Source organism: Sinocyclocheilus rhinocerous, unplaced genomic scaffold (assembly GCF_001515625.1).
Source record: "Sinocyclocheilus rhinocerous isolate Xijiao unplaced genomic scaffold, SAMN03320098_v1.1 scaffold258, whole genome shotgun sequence".
In the NCBI taxonomy this organism is placed as follows: domain Eukaryota; kingdom Metazoa; phylum Chordata; class Actinopteri; order Cypriniformes; family Cyprinidae; genus Sinocyclocheilus; species Sinocyclocheilus rhinocerous.
In genome coordinates this window covers 1181052-1204617 of record NW_015634010.1, presented here as the reverse complement: position 1 = coordinate 1204617, position 23566 = coordinate 1181052, and the positions used below count along the sequence as shown (strand labels likewise).

Genomic DNA, 23566 nt, shown 5'->3' with positions numbered 1-23566 from the left:
TTTTTTTTTTTTTTTTACTGTATTTAACGGTATCAATTAAATCAAAGCAGCCCTGGTGTGTACATATCACCTATTTTGGGTAACTATTTATAAATCTATTTTTGCACTTTAAGTAGGTTTCCAACAGTTTTGCCACACATGTGTGTGTGTGAGAATGAGAAGACCAAAGATGAAGGCTAAACGAAGTATTTCAAAGGAGCCTTCATCATTCCAATTAATGTTACCTACCGACAGAAGTCACTTCGAAAAGCTGATATAGAAAGAGCAAGATGAAGAGAGACACATGGCAGAGAGCATGAGAGAAGAGAGAGTGCGAAAGAGAGGTAGGTGGAGAAAGAAAGGGGGAGGTGGAGACAGCGAGAGGAGGGGAGGAGAGACAGAAAATGAGAGGGAAAGAGGGGAGGACAGTTCACCTCTGCAGCGCTGCAAGGACAGTTTGAACATCTCTGGGACGCAGACGGACCGAAGCTCTCAACAATCACACGCACTTCACCATGACAACCACGCCAATCACTGCACTGGACTGACAGCTGTCAGTCAACAGGAGAAGATTATCAGGATCACCTGCCACAGGACAGATTACAAGCTACAATAAGGGACCTAAGCGGAGTAATTCCAATTCATGTTTGGTTAGAAGTTGCTATCTAGAGGAAAATTGGCCATTTTTGATACCTAAAGAGGGGAGGACAGTTCGCCTCTGCAGCGCTGCAAGGACAGTTTGAACATCTCTGGGACGCAGACGGACCGAAGCTCTCAACAATCACACGCCCTTCACCATGACAACCACGCCAATCACTGCACGGGACTGACAGCTGTCAATCAACAGGAGAAGATTATCAGGATCACCTGCCACAGGACAGATTACAAGCTACAATAAGGGACCTAATCGGAGTAATTCCAATTCATGTTTGGTTAGAAGTTGCTATCTAGAGGAAAATTGGCCATTTTTGATACCTCAACTGAATGCCTGCATGCGTTCACATGTGTATGCTTTAGGGGGAGCGTGCACGAGGTTGTCTTGCTGTGTATCAGGGTCACGGTCTTGCTGGCTTTCACCCGTCACTGCAGTGCCACAATAAGCTTCATTAGAGCCCGTTTTAGTGGGTAGCTCTGTTTATTTAGCATTTTATAAACGAAAACCATGAGTGAGGGCAAGAAGGAGTTAGAGATGAGGGACAAAGCCATCATGCACCAGCAGAGGAGACTGAAACAGGCCACCCAGTTCATGCACAAGGACTCCGCGGATCTTCTGCCTCTGGATGGGCTGAAGAGGTTGGGAACCTCCAAAAACCTGGTGAGTGGCTCTTTTGTTCAAGCATAAAATGGTTGAGGCAGTTATGAATTTACTTATGTAAATACTGTGTGTGAATATGTGAAAGGATGCATGCATGCAGTTTTACACAAAAAATTATATGCAAATCGGTAAACAGTTTCAAATGTTTCTGCATCCCATCACGCAATGCTGATATGATTCATTATTTAGCGCTCCAGACAAGGCAGTGAATGTTTCTGACACATCAGTAGATCCAGTATTCAGCTTCCCCTCCATGCTGGTAGATGAGTCACACACTTTCACACACAGGCACACACATGTCATGGTTTATATCATGGTGAGGACCTCCCATTGACTTCTTTTGTACTTGAATCAAGCTAATTATTATAATTACTACACCCTTTGGTCACCTGAGAAGAAACATTTTATTTATGCATATGTTTATTCAAAAAATAATGAAAAAAATATACAAAATATATAATTAGTTACAATATATAATTAAGTAATGTCACACGAGTGGTGTTATGAATGTTGCTTTTATATACAATTCTTTTAACAAAAAGTTAACATGGAGTTATTTACATTTATATATTATGTCCACTTCTGTGTTTTTGCTCTGTCAATGAAAATATTGCAACACAAAGCAGACTGTCGTACATATCAGTGCTCCGTTCCTGAATAAATCACTTCAATCAAATGGAACAGCTGGTTGAATAATTCAATGACTCACTTATTCGGACATTGCTTGTTTCTTTCCTAAATAAATCAGCATTTTTTTAACTAATCAGTTGACTGAGTCAGCAACTGTGCTTGAAATCTCATACTTTCTGAGTAGGTACTACATTTGATAAAGAACTTTCCTCACGACACAAGAAAAAGTATGGTCTATATATTATGAGACGGTGTAGTATGAATAAAATCCAGGCGTACTAGATCTGCCATGTTGTCATTGCCATGTGACTACAGCATCATTTGCGTTGCTTCACTGTCATTCACAACTCCTCTTCCGTGGCTTAATGGGATAATAAAGTGTCCATTAGGAGGCACACTGCAGAATCTCGCTGGAAGCAGTAGGTCATCCGGGTATACTTTTCGCCAACTGTTTTATGAATACTATGCATTCAGACAAACTATTTTCACATACTGTTTTCTACTACTCTATAGTACACATATTCAGACGCAGGGAATGATTCATAAAGATGTCACTTATCGCCCACTACTGGTGTAACGATTTACCCTGCAGAAAAAAAACACTGACAATGCCTACTTTTAATGCATATTACTGATTCAGACTGAGGGCTTGAACTAATTGTTATAATTAATAATAAAATAATAAATAAATGATCAATAATAATAAATAATATTATCTAGACCTTTATTACTGATTTTTGTACTCAAAAAAACTTGTTGAGGTTACATAAGCAAGACAAAAAAATAATAATATATGGCCATGGAGTTGAAATCTCCATAACGGTATGCAAATGAATCCTCTCATGAATGAATCAGAGCTGCTTTTTTCCACACAAGATTTCTCACAGCTTAAGCTCTCTAGCTTTTCCCCACATACTTTGTCATCAACATCAGAAACTTAGACAGAAATATTGGTGGACACACACATAATGGTTTATCTCATGGCAAGATAATTATAATATCTTACCCCTAATCCTAATACTTAAAGGCACTTTTTTCCATGTCGGTCCCTTTATGAAGTCTCAGTGGCACCACAAGGTCCCCACAATGTAGGTTTGTAAATTTTTACTACCTAACAATGGGCCAATAATAAACCAAGAGCAAATGTTCTGTTAAATTACTGATATCCTCTCCCTCATTAAAAGTCATTGAATTGTACTGGTTCTGTCTCTCCGGCATAATAACTGTCCCACTGTCATCTCTAGCCACTACTCTGATTAGATGGCACATACCCAAACTCCCAGGGTGCACTCCAAGAAACCTTCAGAATATCAGTGTGCCATTGTGCACAGGCATGCACGAATGTGTTTATATGTGTGTGCCTATGATTAGAGAATGCATTTAAATGATCTCCGCGCACAGCAGGGAAGAGCTGAAGCTTGTGTGCACAGCTTACAATGTCCGAGTCTCTAAAATGTGGGAGCTAAAGATACACCACTGGATACCTTCCTTGGGCCAAGTGTGTGGACCTTACACTGGCTGTCACAGACAGTGGAATGGTTTGCCTTAAAGCAATTTAAATGCTCAATGTGTCTCAAGGAATATCATATTCTGTTTTGTGTTACTGTCTGTGCAGCTGTTTTTAAAATCACCATCTGGCTTGTGTTACGTCAAACAGCAACAACAACAAAACAATTCTCTTTCTCTGTCTCCTGCCTGCTTTGTGAAGCTGTCATAAGCAATTATTCACTGGATCCGATCTTGACGTTCACCAATGGCACAGATATGTCACGCTTGTCCTTCCGTGGCGAGAGGGACAGACAAATACCTACTGACAGTTAGACAGATGGTACTGTCTTGTTGCACTGTACAGTGGGCTGTGTACCTCTTAAGGGCAAAAGGAAGATTATATCCTGCAGTATGTGTTCAGATGGATGAAGCGGAAGGGTGTGAAATACAGAGAAATTTGGAGAGGTTGAACACCAATTAAATTTGTCGTTATAATTGTATGTATTGCATATGAAAACGTTTCCACAGCATTTCTATAACCACAAGAGTCCAAATCAAGGAGGTCTATATAACTGTAGAAAGCTATTTCATACAAATTTATCTCAATGGCAGTTGCTCAGCAGGCACAGGACCCCATAAGTATATTACTTCCTGTGCCGGCCGAACAACTGCCATTGAGTCTATTTCAAAGAATCATATCCTATAAAATTATGAATTAAATAATGAAGTGTGTCTATATGTGAGGGCAATGATAGTAAAAGTGTTCTCAAGTCCCTCTGGTTTCCTGCTCTCGTTAACTCACGAGTGTCACGTGAAATTGTTCTTGTTATGTAACCGTAGGTTTGTTTCAGCTCTTTGGGCCTTAGGCCCTATGCAATCCCTTCTTCTCCCTCTCTCTCTCTCTACTCCCTCGTTCTCTCTTGCTGTGAACGCAGAGAGCAAAGCAGTGAGCATGAAAAGGGCACACTTAGATCGGCACTCATGCGCAGGAGATGTGGATGGACTAAAAGAGAGAGAACCCTATCTTCCTTACACTGTTTCCTAATGCACTGAAGAAGTGTGTGCTGTTTATGCTGCCACTATCTGTTGAATTAGTCCAAGGCCGCACATTTCTCACCATTTGAAGAAATCATGTGGGCAGACAATGATTGAATGTGTGTTTTAGCACGTGACTCACAGCAAGCCTACTACATGTCAGTGGTTTCTGCAGAATTTATATTTAGTCCTACAATTATTACACTATATATATATATATATATTTATATTTGAACGTTAAGTGTGTATAAGTAATGATACAAAATGACAAAAAAACGGACATCGTTGAAACAACAGAGTCAGATGTTGATTCAATAAATGTAATGTAAGTGTTCATCATCAGACAGATAAAAAAAATGGTAACTCGTATTTTTAAAGTATTCATTAAAAGAACCACTTATAAGTTTGGGAATCAGACTAAACATTTGATTCACTAAAAAGAACCGGCTCATTAGAGTTATTAGTTTGGGAATCAGACTGCACTGATCACACTAAATGTTTCTCATTAAGATTCATTAGTTTGGGAATCAGACTAAAATGATCACATTTTATGTTTTAGAGTCACTAAAAAGTAGAGCGAATCATTACATCATCAGTCAGTGTACACTTGTTGCGTTATGTTTTTGCATGCTGCCCATGAGAACAGCTCAATAAAAAGACGTCTCTCTACATTATTCTGTCTTTTTATTGCATCCCATTCAACATATGCTGTAAGCTTACATTCATTACTCAGGTAAAATCTGGTTTCTTTTGCTGTGAAGCTGAGGATTTAGCAGCAGGTAGTACCACTGCTCCAAGCAATTATGAGTGTGATGTCTAGTGCACTGGCTAATCAAATAAACTTGTATCTGTTATTACATGGCACTCTTGAGTACTTGATTCTGATTGCTGCAACATTCTACAGTCAAGTATTTTTGTAATGACCTAAATAATCACTATTTTATTTATTCAATTGGTAAAAAGCCATGTAATAAGCAAGAAAATGTACAGTTATCCGGTGAATATCGCAAAAAAAAGCCCCGTCAGGGTAATCATTGTTGGTAATCACACTGTCAAGCATTATCCCTTAACTACTATTGACACAAAAACAAAATAGTTTAAAAGTGAGTAATGAGAGCCTTGTGTCCCAACTATAATCCCTCAGAGGCCTCATTGGTCCTGTTTTGCTAATGAGAAATTAGCACAAATTTTTAGGTTTACTTGATGAATGGCTGAGCCTTTTTCCCTCTCCTCTACCCCTCTTCTCCATCTCTGGGGGACTGACAGGAGCTGAGATACAAAATGTTCCTTTAGGATAGATGCTAAAAATACTACCTGTGTCGGGGGGGAAATAAACAGCTGTACAATAGCTTCGCAGAAGGGAAGGCAAGGGAAAGGGCTAAGAGAACAGAGAAGAAAGAGAGTGAGCAGCTGGCTGTGCATGTTGTGTGTCAGTGGATGCCTGGTGCTGGGGCGGGAGATCAGAAGGGGAGAGCAGCCATTAGGCAGGTCACATGACTCTGAATGAGAGAGAGGAGCCTGTTGCCGTCTGATAATGAGCTATTAGCCGATAATCACACAAAGAGAGAAATCTTTTTTGGGGCAAAGGCTTAAATCATGCCCAGGTCACATTTCACCCCAGAAATGAGAAAATGAAACAGTTAGCATAAAAAAAAAATGAAGGCTGTTCAAGGTACAGTGTTTTTTTTTTTTTTGCCTTGTGACTTTTTTACATGACAATTACATTTATTCTCATTACAATGCACTCTATATCCTCATTAAATTCTTTGAAGACAATAGTCTATATTAAACCTTAAAGGATTCAATTATTCGCTTCATTTCCCTCATTTATTTCCATAATAGTGCTCTTTATAAGGATTCAATCAAAAGAAGTAGCCAAAGGAAAAATGTCCATATCAAACCTTTTTTATTGCCAAAATATTTCATAGGTTCAGTTAATATCAATACATCACATAAATAAATGCATAATGGTTATAGTAATGAATTACATTCAAATTATTAACTAGTGCAATACACGTTTTGGTATTTCTCAGTGAGGTTTCTCATTTCATTATTAAAATTATAAAACAATAGACTTTCTGTAATATACTTTCTATTGTCCTGCATTAAAGGAATAAGAATTTATATCATTGAAGGGTCATGAAAATTGATGGGAGAATGCTCTTAAAATAATAGTTTTAAGGAATAGGAAATTTAGCTCATCCTCAGGTCATCCAAAATGTAAATGAGTTTGTTTCTTCATCAGATCAACTTAATATAAGTTTAAATATTTTAATGCAACATATTATGGCTTTTTTATTTTATGTCTAGCAGTAAAAAATAAATACAGGGTTTGTGAGATTCACCCATTAATACGATTCTCTCAAAGTAGACTAAACTCAAGAAATAGTACCTGAACAAATCTATCCAGCCCACGCAGGTCATTGCTCAATTAGTGGCAACAATATAAACTTTTGGAACAAAAATGTTGTGAAAGTGACACAATGCAATGACCCATGCTACAAACTCCAGTCATTTCAACCTTAATAGCCACTGACCTCTATTTACCAACAATTCAACAGTACACTGATTTTGGACATGCTGTTCTAGACCAAACATGCTTTCTGATAATAGAATGATCAGCTCTGTCGGGTCGAGCAAAGATTTTTCTCATACAGACCAGAGACGACAATCGCCCCTGAATTAGAAAACAACACCCAAGACCTACGAATCATGAATCATTCATATGAGCTCTCGCAGCATCCAGAAGTTACAATGGATTTTTAAATAATTATTCTAGTGGGACTGAATAGATTTAGAGGGGAGATTTGCATGATCATAATCTGTCCATTGCATATCTGACTTTAAAATTACAATTAAGAAGTCTTTATATATATATATATATATATATAAGATCCAAGTTACACTGAATAAAATACACACAAAAACTGCTCTTGTAAGCATAATGTTTCGTAAATGTATTCTGTCACCCTTACGTGACTGTTTTACATTGACGGTATAATAAGAGTCATATTATGAAAGGTGGCCATTTCTATGTCTATGACTAGAGATTTTAATTTTTTTTATCTGGTGTGTCAATGACTTTATATAATCTGATGCACAAGGTTACGGAGTCTTTTCAAATCGACAACTATCAGAACCACACAAAAGCATCGCTCTATCAAGGCAACATGGAAATAGGGCAAGAGAGATAGAGGAGCATAATGCTATGATCAATCCTGTCAAAATCAATGTGCTCTGCTCTGTGAGTGAACCCAGATAAAGAGAACATGGGTAATGAAGTTTTATATAAAACCAGACCGAAGCTGTTTGATTTGAATTCACCTTACATGTACACAATGCAAAACTGTTGCATTAATCAGTACATTTGTTCTTATTTTTCCAGTAAATTATCTAAGAATACTGCAGTAGTAAGACTTAGGATGCAATGAATAAATAATTACATATTAACACACAAACACACAGACAGACAGACAGACAGACAGATAGATATAGAGTTTCTAGAATTAAGAATAAAGCACACCTTTATTTATATATTTATGTTTTAAAAAGGTGGAAAATAATAACAAAAAATTAAATAAAATGAAATAAAATAAAAATGGTGTTCAGTGCACTAGTTTTCCACATTAATTTTTTTCAATATAATATAATATATAGCAAATAAAGGTGTACTCCTACAGGTGGACCTTCCATAATGCTCTTGTCTCAACCCTCTTGTCTTATAAATGAAATAAAATCCTTTAAAAAAAAAAGCATTCTACACTAGTTTTCAACATTATTTTTTTCAATAAAATAACATCAAATCCTTTTATGGCTAATTATAGTATTCAGTATAATGCTCTTGTCTCAAGCCTCTTGTCTTAACACCTCATTCTCAGATGTAAGGCTGAATCAGAAGAGTCATGAGGTCAAAAGCACTCAAGAGCTTCCATCATTCATCCATCCTCACTTCTCCATTAACCTTCCACTGTTGCAAAATGGAATCCCTCCCAACCGCACTGAATATGAATTAGCCAGAGTATTTAAACACGTACACATGCATGGACACACACCTCATTAAAAAGAAGACCGTTGTAATGATGTTCATTACAGCACAATTAATCTGATGGTTACTAGGGGAAAATGAGCTAATGCCACATGCAGATGAGAAACAAACACAGTGGATCGTATTGAGTAGCACTGGGTCTACATGAAATCAATTATTATTGGTAAAAGCATTTTGTAGTCTCTTCCTAAGTTAGACAATTAAGACTATGGAAGAATAAGTGAAAGCGATTACAGCTGATATTCCTACAGAGACCTACAAATTTCATAAGATTACTTTTTCAGTTTGAATTACTGAAAACTTTCAGGAATAAAGCTTCTTTCCAGATAACGCCAGTTTCGTTTTCCACTAGTTTTTAACATTAATATTATCTAAAAAAAAATAATAATAATAATAAAATTAAATTAAATAAAACAAAAACCTTTTATGGCCAATTATGGTGTTCCGTGACACTAGCTTTCCACATTATTCTTTTCCAGTAAAATACATATATAAAACATTCTATATCCACTTATGGCCACTGTACTCTACAAGTCTTTTCTCAACTGTATTTTCCATTCAGATCTAAAGTGAAAGGCTGCCAGAGATTCATTTAGACTTAACTCTGATGGCTGATGTTGCAGGGCGGATGTTTTTTTAGGCTAAAGTCTAACTTCTAAAAGGTCTAACTTCACCTGCGTTCTCATTAAACACAACTTTAATTGAAAGCAGATCAATGCAATGATGCCCTTATGAAACCAACAAACAGCAGAGCAACAGCGCTGACGCTGGCATTTACCTTTCAGCTTTTCTGTTTACCCACACTCTACCAATGGCCATCTGAGTGAGCAGAGAGAAAGTCAAACAGAACTAGTTGTGATTAGTCTGTCTAACTGTAGGACAGAGCAATGCATTTGTTTTCAGGCAATGTAATAAACTCAATTATAACAATCTAATTTACCTGCATTTGGATGTACAGCAGCAATAAAGATATGTAGCATTGACACAGCAAGACACAGCTGGATGTTTTTTCTCATTTTGTAAGAGGGTGTCAACAGGAACGTAAGGGCTCTTGTGGAGGTCATCTCATTATGCTGGGATAAAATGAGCTTTGCAATGTCATCTCAGCCTTTGACTTTATGTCAAGATGTAGTTTTATGTGGATCAGAATTATTGGAAAAATCACAAAGTGTCTGATCACATGGTATTGGACTTTGTAAAGCTCAATGAATAAGAAAACAGATTGCCGCAACCTCTGTGACTTTATTTGATGACAGAAGATGACAATCTACGAATCTGTAAGTCTTGAAGACATATCTATTGAAAAAATGAGTTTCCACAAAGGCTGATCTTATATCAAAAAGTCAAAAGGTACAAAGCTCTCATTGTGGCGTGGGATTCTGCTGTCGGCCACATGAACAACTGCACTGTTTTTCAATCAATATACAAAAGTCTATTATATAAATGCTATTATACGCCATCAAACCCACAGCCACGGATCAATAGTGTTATTGTGAGTGTATATCTGGAGGAAATACCTAGTGATAATGTTTTAGTGAGCTGACGATAGTAGAAAAATGTTGACACAAGCACAGGATGAACAATTTGATAAGTCTTTCTGATTAAATGCTCATGTAATTGAATTATGAAGCTTTATTTCATTCCATTCTTTTTCATAGACCCTTTTGTACATGTTGTTATTTTTCTCCGACCACCTAATCAAATAACAAAAAAAATAAATAAATGCATATGAATATGCAGCACATCTTACTCAATTATTATTAAGCTTTATTCGCCAAGTAAGTGCAAACACACAAGGAATTTGTGTTTTTTTTAGGAGATCTTGGTACAAACAAACATACATACATACATATATGACATTGAGAACAGAAAGAACATTTAAATAAGTCTAAGGAAAAACAAAAAAATTATAATAAAAATTATAATGTGGTATACATCTGGAACAAAATATTTATGTACATATTTGTGCATTATTTACTGTATATACAGCTGTATAAAAAAAAAATATGTATTTACATAATACTTGAAATAGAAGCAATAATTAGTTATTAAGAAAAGAATTACAGAAGAGAGGTGATCATTTCTGTGTTAGCTGTTTAAGCTGGAGATTGCATGCATGGGGGAAAAACTGTTTTTATGCCTAGATGTTCTAGTGCACAGAGATCTGTAGCGTCTGCCTGAAGGGAGAAATGCAAACAGGTTGTGTCCGGGGTGAGAGGGGTCTGTGATGATGTTACCTGCCTGTTTCTTCACTCTGGAGTTGTGTGTGAGAGGGGTCTGTGATGATGTTACCTGCCTGTTTCTTCACTCTGGAGTTGTACAAGTCCTGAAGGTTGGGCAGGTGCACACCAACTATCCTTTCAGCTGTCCTAACAGTCCGTTGCAGTCTTCTTATATCTGATTTGGTGGCTGACCCAAACCAGACAGTTATCGAAATGCACAGAACCGACTCAATAACAGCTGAGGAAAACGGTGTCTTCTGCGCCTGTGGAAGGTTGAACTTTTTCAGTTGACAAAGGAAGTACAACCTCTGCTGGGCCTTTTTCACAATGGAGTCAATATGAATGTCCCACTTCAGGTCCTGTGAGATGGTGGTGACCAGCAATCTGAATGACTCCACTGCTGCCACAGTGCTGTTCATGATGGTGAGAGGGGGGAGTGCTGGCGGGTTTCTGCTAAAGTCCACAATCATCTCCACAGTTTTGAGCGTGTTCAGCTCCAGGTTGTTGTTTTGACTGCACCAGACAGACAGTTGCTCAACCTCTTGTCTGTAAGCAGACTCGTCGCCGTCCTGGATGAGGCCGATGACTGTGGTGTAATATGCAAACTTCAGGAGTTTGACAGAGGGATATTTAGAGGTGCAGACATTTGTGTAGAGGGAGAAAAGCAGTGGGGAGAGCACACACCCATGAGGAGCTCCAGTGCTGATGGTGCGGGTGTTGGATGTGAGTTTTCCCAGCCTCACTAGCTGCTGCCTGTCTGTCAGGAAGCTGGTGATCCACTGACAGATGGAGGTGGGTACAGAGAGCTTTGTCAGTTTGATCAGGAGGATGATGGTGTTAAAAGCGGAGCTGAAGTCCACAAACGGGATCCTTGCATAAGTCCCTGGTTTGTGCAGATGTTGGAGGATGTAGCGCAGTCCCATGTTGACTGCATCATCCACAGACCTGTTTGCTCAAAGCAAACTGCAGGGGGTCCAGCAAGGGTCCAGTAATGTCCTTCAAGTAGGTCAACACCAGTCTCTCAAATGACTTCATGACCACAGACGTTAAAGCAACAGGTCTGTAGTCAATTAGTCTCATGATTTTTGGTTTCTTGGGTACAGGGATGACGGTGGAGCATTTGAAGCAGGAGGGGACTTCACACAGCTCCAGTGATCTGTTGAAGATCAGTGTAAAGATGGATGACAACTGGACAGCACAGGCTTTGAGGCAGGCTGGAGAGACACCGTCTGGGCCTTTGGCTTTCATGATCTTCTGTTTCCTGAAGACTTTACGTACATCATCTTCACAGATCTTAAGTGCAGGCTGAGAAGCAGTAGGGGAGAGGGTGTTGATGGCTGTGTTTGTGAGATGGGTGTAGGGTGTGAGACCAGGCTTTTCAAACCTGCAGTAAAACTCATTCAAACCGTCAGCTAAAAGTTGATTCTCCACAGTGCTGGAGGATGGGGTCTTGTAGCTGGTGATGGCTTTCAGGCCTTTCCACACTAAAGCTCGTTAGATGAAGCGTGCTGTCCGGGATGGCTCCGTTCAACCAGGTTTCCGTGAAGCAAAGCGCAGCAGAGTTTAAAAAGTTCTTGTTTGTGCGGGTGAGGAGTAGAAGTTTGTCTGTTTTATTTGCTAGGGAACGGAGATTCGCCAGATGAATTCTCGGCAGAGGAGTCCTAAAACCGTGCTGCCAGAATTTCACGAGCGCGCGTTTCCCTCATTTGCGTAGCTAGAATCACTTGTATAAGATCACAGCTCCTCCGACTAGAATGTCCAGTAAAACGTCTGAATGCTCAAAAGTCTGCAAAAAGTTATTTGGTGTGCTATTTCTGAAGTCTAGGAGTTCGTCCCTAGTAAAGCTGATCAGAAAAAAGGTACTCAAAACAGGACAAACAAACAAAAATAGTAAAAGTACCAAGAAGCTAAAAACTGAGGCAGCCATGCGTGGCGCCATCTTCTCCCATCTTCCCATAAACATTTCAAGCAGTAGAATCAAAAATTTTTGTCACATAATTTTATTAATATTTCATTTAAAATGACAACTTAATGCAATATGTATATTTTAGTACATATTTTAAATTTTAAATTTAATTTTAATTGAATATTATAGATTAATTATTTATATTGGAGATGATGAGGATGATGATGACGATGATGATTAATTTGCCTAATTTAAATAAATATTTTTATATGACAATCTTTTATTAGTTTTTTTTTATATTTTACTTATTATATTGATTAATATATGTATTCTTATCTACTTCCATCTCAAGCTGAATTTTTGAACAGGATGAGTATATGTTTTGAGTTACAAAAGAGCAGCACTACATGTAGCAGATGAAAGCATGGGATAGAAAAGGAAGGAAATATCTAGGTTTCTCTGTCTTTTCAGCTTCCCCTTTGAGAATATCTGAGTGGTCCTTTCAAGAGGTCCTGATAATTGTATTATTAGAGAGGCAGAGAACGTTTAAAAGCAGATCAAATCGCAGTCTGGTGTCCTCGGGTCGCTCTGCTGTTGAAATGACAGCTGTAGTCTAACTAAGTTACAGGTATAAGCAATCGCATAGACAGTAACACAGCACTTCTACAGCTGCACAGATTGCCTTCTGTATCTAATAATCACTTATCTGTCATAAACAACAAGGATTTGTTTCTCAAATAAATCTGAGATATTATGCTATCTAGCCAAAAGAAATAAAGCAGAATAATAGAATCAAAAGGCCCAAAAAAAAATTTCATAAAGGCATCAGTTTTGCTTCTCCCCATCAAGTTCATCAGGAACCCAGAAAGCTATGAGAAATTTTATTTTGAGATGTTTACTTTTAGTGTTATACTGGTATTTATAAAATATGTCTGTCAAAGAAGACTTGAATTGCAGCAATTTGTTAAAACTGCACATTTGCTCTAAGAAGGTTGACTTTCCACTTTAGGAAACATGCTAGAAGTTAACGATGTCTTTCGGGAATGAACAATGTTCATGGCCAAATCAGACATCCAGATTTCAGCAGTAGGCCTAATTAAAGTGATGGGCGCCGTCATCATTGGTAATGGAGTTAACTTCAGCACTCAATGACTCTCTGTCTACTTCACTTGTTTACTGTCTAACTCTGCAATGATGAAAAACGGACTTACAAAACATGAACTTGTTTTATTTCCCACAGGCCTTCAAACTGCAGCAATGTAAAAAAGGAAAAACAATTAACATGTATTTTCAAAGTGCTCAGCTGAATAATATTCTACAAAATTGCTCCACTGGTACTTACTTATGATGCCTGAGTATCCTACTGATCAAAATTACTTTCTTATAAATTAGAAATTATTTTCCCCAGTAGTTTGACTGACAGGAAAAATAAATAAAATAAAATAAAAAGCATGGGTTGTTGACACAAGACAATCATTTTTATTAATATTTAACTTAATATTAAAACCTAATGTAATCTTTATATTGTGCATATTTTATATTTAATGTAATACTTTAATACTAATATCTTATTTAATATTGTACATATATTTTATTTTAATTTAATATTTAATTTAATATTAAAACTTAATTTATTATTTATATTATACATATTTTAAAGTTTAATTTAATATTGTACATATTTTATAGTTTCATTTAATATTTAATTTAATAATAAAATGTAATTTAATATGTATATTGTTTATATTTTACATTTTAATTTAATACTTTACTAATTTAATTTAATATTAACATTGTATATAATATTTTATGTTTTAATTTAATGTAATACTTAACATTTGTTTTGCCTAATGTAATTTATAATTTTATATGATATTTTATTATTATTGATGCATTCTTTTAAAAAATATTTTTAATAATTAGATTTTTTATAGAATTTAATTTAATCAATATTTGACACAAAAGTGGATTGAATGCAAAAAAAAATATATCAAATATTGACTGTCAAATATTGAGTGCAAAAAAAAAAAACAGATTAACATTACTTTTGTTTAATTTTAAGTCTAGTGCATTGCATTGAGGAATACAGTATTTGTCAAATGTAGCAGAACATCCAGGTTCTCCAAGTGTACAGAAAATCTGCATACTCTCAAAAACATGCAAACTGCAGTATTATAGTAGTATGCAATTTCAAACACAGCCTAAAATGACTAACACATTACTAACATAGTTTCCTATTCCTGTGTGCCTAATACAGCAACCCCATAGCATCGTTCAGCGCCGTCTCCTGGAGGGCAACATTCCACGTTTGTGTGGAGAGGCCCGGGACGTCCCATCTCATATTCGCTCACCCCTGGCAGACAGCAAAGAGGGCGGAGAGCCGGAGGAGAGGAGCGAGAGCACGGTGGATGACTCCACGGAGGAGAGGGAGTCTCCGGAGGAGAGCGAGAAGAGCCTGAGGTCTGATGAGGACGAGGATGATGAAGATGAAGGGGACAGCAGCGATGCAGGTGGAAAGACAGAGCCCAAACAGAAAAATAAAATGGAAGATGAGACGAAGAAAGGTCTCAAAGAGGGCGAGAGAGCATCCACCCTTTCAGCTCTAGTGGTCCAGTGTAAGGTAGGCATTCACACTGATGAGCTGCGCTCTTTTCAGCCTTTTTCAGCTGTCTGTGTCCATAATAGAAGCGATAACAGCGTGTCATAATGACAAAACGCGAGCTCTGGCTCCGTATGACTCACGGTTTAATATTCCTTGCAGCCGATTGTTCTCGACGGTCGGGTTTGAGAGGGTTTTAGAGGGCCAGTATGCATTTAAAAAGCCCAAATCAGTGAAGCACCTCATGCCAAGTTTACAATACAGATGACGTAACTGGGATGCTAGTGACTCATTGTATGGTGATATAACAACTTTAACACAAGGACAGAAGGAACTAAATAATACCCAAAATGAGATATTATTATAAGACATAATTTTGGGTCATATCTTGTACAATTCAAAAGTCCAGGGTCGATTAGATTTTTAAATGTTTTTGAAAGAAGCATTTATTGAATCAAAAATGCAATAAAAAACGTAATATTGTGAAATTGTATTACAATTTAAAAATAACTGTGTTCTATTTTAATATATTTCAGTGTCTTCAGTGTCACATGATCCTTCAGAAATCATTCTAATATGTTGATTTGCTGCTTAAAAAAAACACAAATTTTTTTTTTCTTATCAAAGTTGAAAAAAATTGTGCTGCTTAATATTTCTATGGAAGCCACAATATATTTTTTTCAAGTTTATTTGATGAATAGGAAGTTCAAAAGAACAACATTTATTAAACGCAACAAGACCAGAGTACTGAACTCAAATTAGACAATCACGAAAATATATTACCTTAGCTTGTCCAGCTCACAGCAAGGTAATAATGCATATAAGGCCAAATGCATAGTTAGCAGAGTTTAATTTGTGTACGGTATTCTACATTTATTATGTGAGAAGAAAGAGACCATAAAGAAATACAAGAGACATGAAACTAGCACAACTACAAAGGAACGCTATTGCCGGAAACAATGTTATTATACAAAAAACATTTGGTCATAATGAAGTAAAAGTTGTGCAATAAGACCCAGATTTAAGTTAAATGAATGAAAATTGTCATCTGAATTTCAAATGAACTGAATGTTCTGGAATACACATGCAGTCGTATTATCATAGGTGAACTGAAAGACGGAAAGAAACCATCAGCATCTAATTAAAGCTTCGGTAATGAAGAGCCAGATAAGTGGGGCAGCGTTTTACGTAGCAAATCCACCATAGTGGTTCATGCCTCCTCTTCTGCAAAGATAAGTTTCACTTTGAAGTCATGCACTATTTTGGCTCTACGCAGACTTGCCATCATTATATGTATCACACACGCACCAGTGCACCCACATACACAGACATTTAATAGCGGCAATCAAATAAAGACATAACACAACTCACAAAGGGAGTATCTCACCGAGTTCAACTGTTTTTATAGCATCCACTAGGAGTTTTGCTCCATTTCGCATTTTTATTCTTCAATTTAAATGAGAAAAAAAAAATATCTAAGAAACGAATTTCTTCACTTAAAGGAATAGCTCACGCAAAAGTGAAGATTTGCTGAAAATGCACTCAAACTCTTTTACATCTCGGATGGAATGAGCTTGTTTCATCATTGGAACAGATTTGGAGAAATGTAGTATTGCATCACTTGTTCATCAACGGATGCTCTGCAGTGAATGGGTGCCGTCAGAATGAGAGTCCAAACAGCTGATAAAAATGTCTCGGTAATCCACACGACTCCAGTCCATCAATTAATGTCTTGTGAAGCGAAAAGCTGCATGTTTATCAGAAATAAATCCATCATTAAGATGTTTTAACTTTAAACTATTGCTTCTGGTCAAAGTACTAGCCCATAATCCATAATAATGCTTCCTCCCGTGAAAAATTCCATCCTGTGTTGTCCTCTCACATCAAAATCCACTGACATATTTGTTTAGAACGGTTTTCTAGAGACTGTGTGATGGTGCTTGATCTGTGCATATTTCTCTCCTGATTCAGACGAGATGACTTTTTCACTGGAGAAAGCAATATTATGGATCGAGGATTCATATATTAGCTGGAATGATGGATTTGTTTCTTACAAACACACAGCTTTTCATTTCACAACACATTCATTGATGGGCTGGAGTCGTGTGATTTACTTGTGGATTATTGTGATGTTTTTATCAGCCGTTGGACTCTGATTCTGACGGCACCCATTCATATCAGAGGATCTATTGGTGAGCAAGTCATGTAATGCTAAATTTCTCCAAATCTGTTCCAATGAAGAAACAAACTCCTTTAATTTTAACCTTACATGATGTCACCTCAATGTGTTTGTGGACGTGTTTAATTCAGGGTGTCTTGCACTGCAACAAAAGCACTTTCAACACAGCACTAGAAACCTAGCAGAGGAAGGAACAAGTGTGAAACAATCTAAGGAAACCTGCGTGTCTGTGCAAGTGTTTGTGAAACATGCTATCTGGGACGGAACAATGTGTGAGAGGGGCTTAACGGCCCCCCATGTTTGCACGCTCTGGTGCGTCCCACCCTTTATGTGGTAGGAAAGTTGCGGGGGTGACGGCTCACCTTGAGTGACAGGAAACTCAAAGATGTTGCAAAAAAGCTCTCATCCACTTATTTATCTTTAACGGTAGAACAGTGCTGACACAGACCTCATCCCTCACTCATTAAATGTGTAGTTAGAAAACAGGCAAAGAGCAAAACCAATGCTTGACAACGCTTTAGCTGTGTGTAGGTCGAGCCATATTGTCATTAAGTCCTCATGCATGCTGAGAGACCATATACCACAAACAGGTTCCAAATCCCTCAAAATATCTCCGCTGAGGCTTCCCCTCAAGCTCCCACGACACTAATTAACTAAATAATAATACTAATATTTTTATTATTATTATTATTGTTGTTGCTATTATTATTATTATTATGCAATGAATAAAGTATTAAATATTAAACTTATTCAATACATTGTATTATTATTATTATTATTATTATTACACAACTCTCTGAAATACTTCATTCCAGATCCAGATCAAATATTTTTGTTAATGGTCATATTTATCAAGGGCACATTTACTTGAAAGGATGTCATTATTATTATTACAATTATTAAATATTAAGTTAAATTATACATAATTTTATGTACAATTAAGATTGTAACAGCACTGACAACTTTAGGTGCTTTTAATAAAATTATATTTCCACTACAACTTAAATATACAAACCTGTACAAAAATACAAATACTTATGCAAACATATATCTAGGGAAAGAATTAAACTTTTATATCTTTTTTTTTTTTTAACATAATGTGCATATGTGCAAACACAAAGTCTAAATGAAACGTAGTTTTTTCCCCCCTGATCTGTTAAGAAAACTACCATTATTATTATTACAATGCTCTCTGAAATACTTCAGAGAATGAAATGTTTTTGTTAATGGCCATAATTACTGTACAAAATTAAGTACAAATGCCATTATTATTACAATTATTAATTATTAAATTAAACTGTACATAATTTTTAAAATAGGGAATTATGATTGTAACAGTGTTGACACAACTTTTAGGTATTTTTAATAAATTCTATTTCCACTACAATACAAAATATACAAACTTTATAAAAGTGAATCAAACTTTTATGTCTATTTTCCCCCCAAACAAAATGTGCATTTTTGCACATAGGAAGTAAGAAAAGCCTAAATAAAAAAACAAAAACAAAAACCACCATTTCATTTTTTATTCTCAATTTTTGCTGATCTACTGAGAAAAATGGCACAAATAACACATATTAATAGCTGGAGTCAGTATTCACTGCTGTGACTTGTTTACACAAATGTTAATGTGGTATGAGCCAAAACATGCAGGATCCATCAGAAGACAAGCGGATGGCTAATGAGTTAAAAAACAATCCACTGATTCTGTTAATACCGAACAAATTATTTACACAGAAATGTCAAACAAGCAGCATGAACAGGCACTTAGAGCTTCCAAAGAGCAAATGTTGCAAAAGCACAGGGTCATTATTCATCTGTCTAGCTCTGAATTCTGCAAGCACTGATGGAATTTCAGGTGAAAGGACAGACTGAGAATAAACCGACTCACTGAAGCGAAACGTCAGGAGTACCTTTGATAGTGACGGTCCATTATTAACCAGAACTATTATCCTCAGACGGTATTATTAAACTATCAATCCTGATACTGTCAGACGGTGCAAAAACAAAACCTGGCATTGCCTATTTAAAAGAACAAAAGCTAATGCTGTGCTGTGCTTCAACATAATGTAGTGTCTCAACTTGGCATCTGTGTGAAACTAGCTGGCAGACTAAGCTATGTTGTTAGACTCTGACTGATAATATGTTTTGCTATTTAAAATTCCTGTCACATGAAAGGTGTAGAAAAGGCATCACAAGGGGGAAAAAAATATATATTTTATCAGGGAAAGACCAAATGTTTATTTTGCAGTGCGAAGATGCAGAGGTGATGTTATCCATAAACACAGGGTGCCAACACAACCACATCGCTAAAACATGCTGCAGACGACTTGGGTAAGTGTATTCTATACACACACACACACAGAATTTGCTGATAAATTGCGGTATTTTTGATGTTTTGCAGTGAAAAACCATGCACCAATCATTATCAATTTTGTAATGTAATGTAATTTTATTAGTGAAACTGAGCGTCCAGTTTCCTGTAAAAATTTTTTTTATCCATAATTACTGAAATCAACTGAACAAACAGACACATGTTTTTTCAAATGAATTTTTATTTAATTAAAAAGTCTCTTATGTTCACCATGGGTGCATTTATTTGATGAAAAATGCAGTAAAAACAGTAATATTGGGAAATATTTTTACAATTTAAAATAACTGTTTTATATTGGAATATATTATAAAATGTAATCTATTCCTTTGATGGCAAAGCTGAATTTTCAGCATCCATTACTCCAGTATTCAATGTCACATAATCCTTCAAGAAATCATTCTAATATGCTGATTTGTTCATCAAGAAACATTTATTATTATTATTATTTGTAATTTTATTTATTTCAGGTAAATGCTGATCTTTTGACATTTCTAGAATCCAGAATGCTGAAAGAAATGTATCACAAAAATATGAAACAAAAAATGACAATATTTCCTAAGTGCTTGTATTTTCTGTAGATTGAAAACCAACCTTGAAGACAAACCTCATGACAAGCTGCCGCTCAGTGATTCGACAGTGGAGACAGTGAAGTCCCTGCACCTGCAGCTGGGCAGAGAAAGAGTGCAATGCACTGCCCAGGTCATAGGTCAGACTTCAAAGTTTCTCCAGTCACTTCTGAAAATGCACTGCCTATTGCTTTTTAAAACGCTGTCCAAGAAAACATATACGATTACCCCATGTTTCATAGATTTCATTTGAACAGAGAAGAGCTGAGAGACATCCAGGACATTCTCCTATGAGTTCGGTACTCTCAGAGTCAGAACTGGTTCCAACCAGCCATGTCTAAATATAAGTTTAATGCAACAGAAAAGTCTTATGAGAGTGCAATAGTCATAGTCATATACATTTCTTCAGCTTGTATATTCAGCTTTCAGACTGAGCCATTGACCTATTCAGACAGCAGTCTGGGAAAGCTCGGACAAAGGGACGTGGGCAACACAGAGGAATTACATAACAGACGAGTACATGACCTGGGCACAGTGCCGGCCGTGTCTTCTGCATGCATTGCATACAGATATATTATAAAGCTACTAATGGCACCAGTTTTAATCAAGCCTCCTCATGTGCTCTACTAATTAGAGAAAGAATAAAATGATGCCTAAAGGGGATACATTTTCTCTCTTTGTCTCCCACATTTTGAGTCTCATCTCTTGTCTGTTCACAGAGGACGCCACATTTGAGGTGTGTCTGGGTCTACAGACTCTGCTGGAACTCAAAGTAAGCCCTACATTTGTTTAACCTCATTTTCAGAGTCTTGTAATGTATGGTTTCTAACCCACTAGTCTTTGGCTTTTGAAAGTTTTGCATTTTCAGTTTGAGATTAAAATGCATGGATGAAGTCTTTTTGAAAACTGCTGCTGCAGATCGTGCTGGTCATCTAGATCAAATGTTCTTAAACTTTTTAATGCCACTGACCCCAAATATGATGATTTCCTTGTGTATATTTTTATAAATATTTATATATATTTATGATTAATGTCATGATTTTTTACCAGTCTTTAGCAGAATGACAATGACAAATTCTGTAATTTTCCCCCCATATTTTGTTATTATTAATTAAGGTTACACTTTACTTGAAGGGGTGTGCATAAGACTGACATGACACCTACATAATCATGACATGATAGGGTTAGGTCAAATAATGTCATATTTGCATTAAAAATGACATAACTGAGCGAATGACACTTAATGACAGTTGTCATAAACATGCATAAAACCTCCTTCATATTCATGACATGTCATGTCATGATTATGAAGGTGTCATGTCAGTCTTATGCACACCCCTTCAAGTAAAGTGTTACCTTAATAATAAACAATAATAAATAATGTTTTTAATAATTTTTACATAATTTTTTTTCAACCTTTTCCTTTACCCCCATTCTGAAAACCCGATCTAGATCACATCTTCATACATATAAATGAGACTTAATAAATGCAAATTACAATCTTATATTCATAGTTTAATTGTAAAACTTATAATCATACTTTAATTGCCAGTCTCAAAGATATTTACATGTATTTACATAATTTAGCAAAAGCGACTTTTTTAATCAAAAGTGACTTGTATAATTTTGATCACAATCAAAAGTGACTTGAAATGCAAAGTATCAGTTTTATCAGTAAATCATAGCTGAAGTGATTACAGACATAACACGAAGTAAATTGAATTATGAAATACTTAGTAGAGAAACAAGCAGCAAAGCAGTTCTGAGGCTATGTTAGGTTCTGACACTAAGTAGGAGTACATGATGGGGGAGTTATTTTTTGAGCGTATATCTAAATATTGAATCAGCTTTGAATATGGTTTGAGATTATTTCAAATGCCAGGGGGAAAAATTCCCCTTTGAGGTTTACACGAGTTATGAGAAGGAAGCTAAACACTATTAAAAGAACAGAAGATTCTTTTTAAAGTATGATAGAGTGAGCTAAAAAAAGGGGACAAGAGAGAGAAAGCTCGAGAATGAAAGTGCGAGTATATGCAAATTACTATTCTTGTAAGAAGAAAAGATAATGTATGCAAGGAGAAGGATCCATGAAACCAGGGCAGGCCAATGTGCAGACAATAAACAGCAGAATAAAGCATTTCAGCCACTCCGTTCACCTGAAATATATAAATGCTCCTCAGACTGTTACAGTAGCAAAACAACAACCTCAAAACATGTTCACCAATTTTGCTCTACAAAGGCACAATACAGTAATTACGCTTTGTCAGACCTGACCGAAACCAGGTCTTCAGACTATGATCATATGTTAAATCAAAGTTTAATATAAAAAGGCCACTTTTCTTAGTTCCAGTGTTGCTGTCGTTACTTGAAATGTCCTTGCTCATAATTCTTATCAAATTAAAGTAATTTAAAACAGAAAGTTCAACAAGAAAATCTTTGATGTTTATACGTTTACAATAGTTTTAAAATCTTGAAAGACTGCAGCTTGAAATTTATACACGTCAGACAGACAGAGAGAGAGAGATTTGCATGGTTGCTAGGCAGTTGCGTGGGTGATCAGTATTATTGATAGACAGAACGATAGATAGAATGATAGATAGAACAACATATAGATAGAATGACAGAATAACTATAGCATAATACACTAGATGTGATGCAGTGATCTGCTCTCTATTCCAGTGCTGTGTGGACCTGAACTCCAGAGTGCTCCGGCTCCACAGCACAGAGCAGGAGCTTCCCTTCCTGGATCCACCTGCCTGCAGCCAGTGCCATCACCATGACAACAACAAAAACATGTGACCTCGGACCTACGTGCCCAACAGCTGCCATGACCGTACCCAAGTAATCAGAGAGGAAGTTGACAGAAGGATGCCTGCATCTGGACTGTAGTGTTCCCTTGTGCCAGATCAACATAGACAGGCCTCTCCTCTCTCATCTTTCCTTCTTTGTTCTTCGTTGTTTGTTTCTGTGCTATTACAGAAATCTGCCAACTATGATTTTTCATTATTATTTGCTGTGCTAAACTAGTTGATTAAATGTAATAAAGCTCAGGAGGAGGGGGGGGGGTACACAGTTAATCCTTAAGAAATTGAACTGTTTGACGATTGATGAGTAATATTCTCTAACTGGTGATTTTAATTACAAAGTAAATTATATTCTTGTGTAAGAGAGAGTTCATGAAAAGCTGCACACCTTGGGTTTCCTAACCAATCACCAAACCTGATTTTA

The 23566-nt window shown here is 36.5% G+C and overlaps 1 protein-coding gene across 1 annotated transcript; it reads left to right on the top strand.

The window, feature by feature from the left end:
- The first annotated feature begins 685 nt into the window (after positions 1–685).
- On the top strand, positions 686–23390 carry nrip2 (nuclear receptor interacting protein 2). Its single transcript, XM_016558750.1, has 6 exons — positions 686–1294; positions 14878–15240; positions 19650–19732; positions 20351–20478; positions 21058–21110; positions 23018–23390. Exons 1-6 carry the CDS (start codon positions 1142–1144, stop codon positions 23135–23137), a joined length of 900 nt encoding a protein of 299 aa, XP_016414236.1. The 5' UTR covers positions 686–1141; the 3' UTR covers positions 23138–23390.
- The last annotated feature ends 176 nt before the right edge of the window (positions 23391–23566 follow it).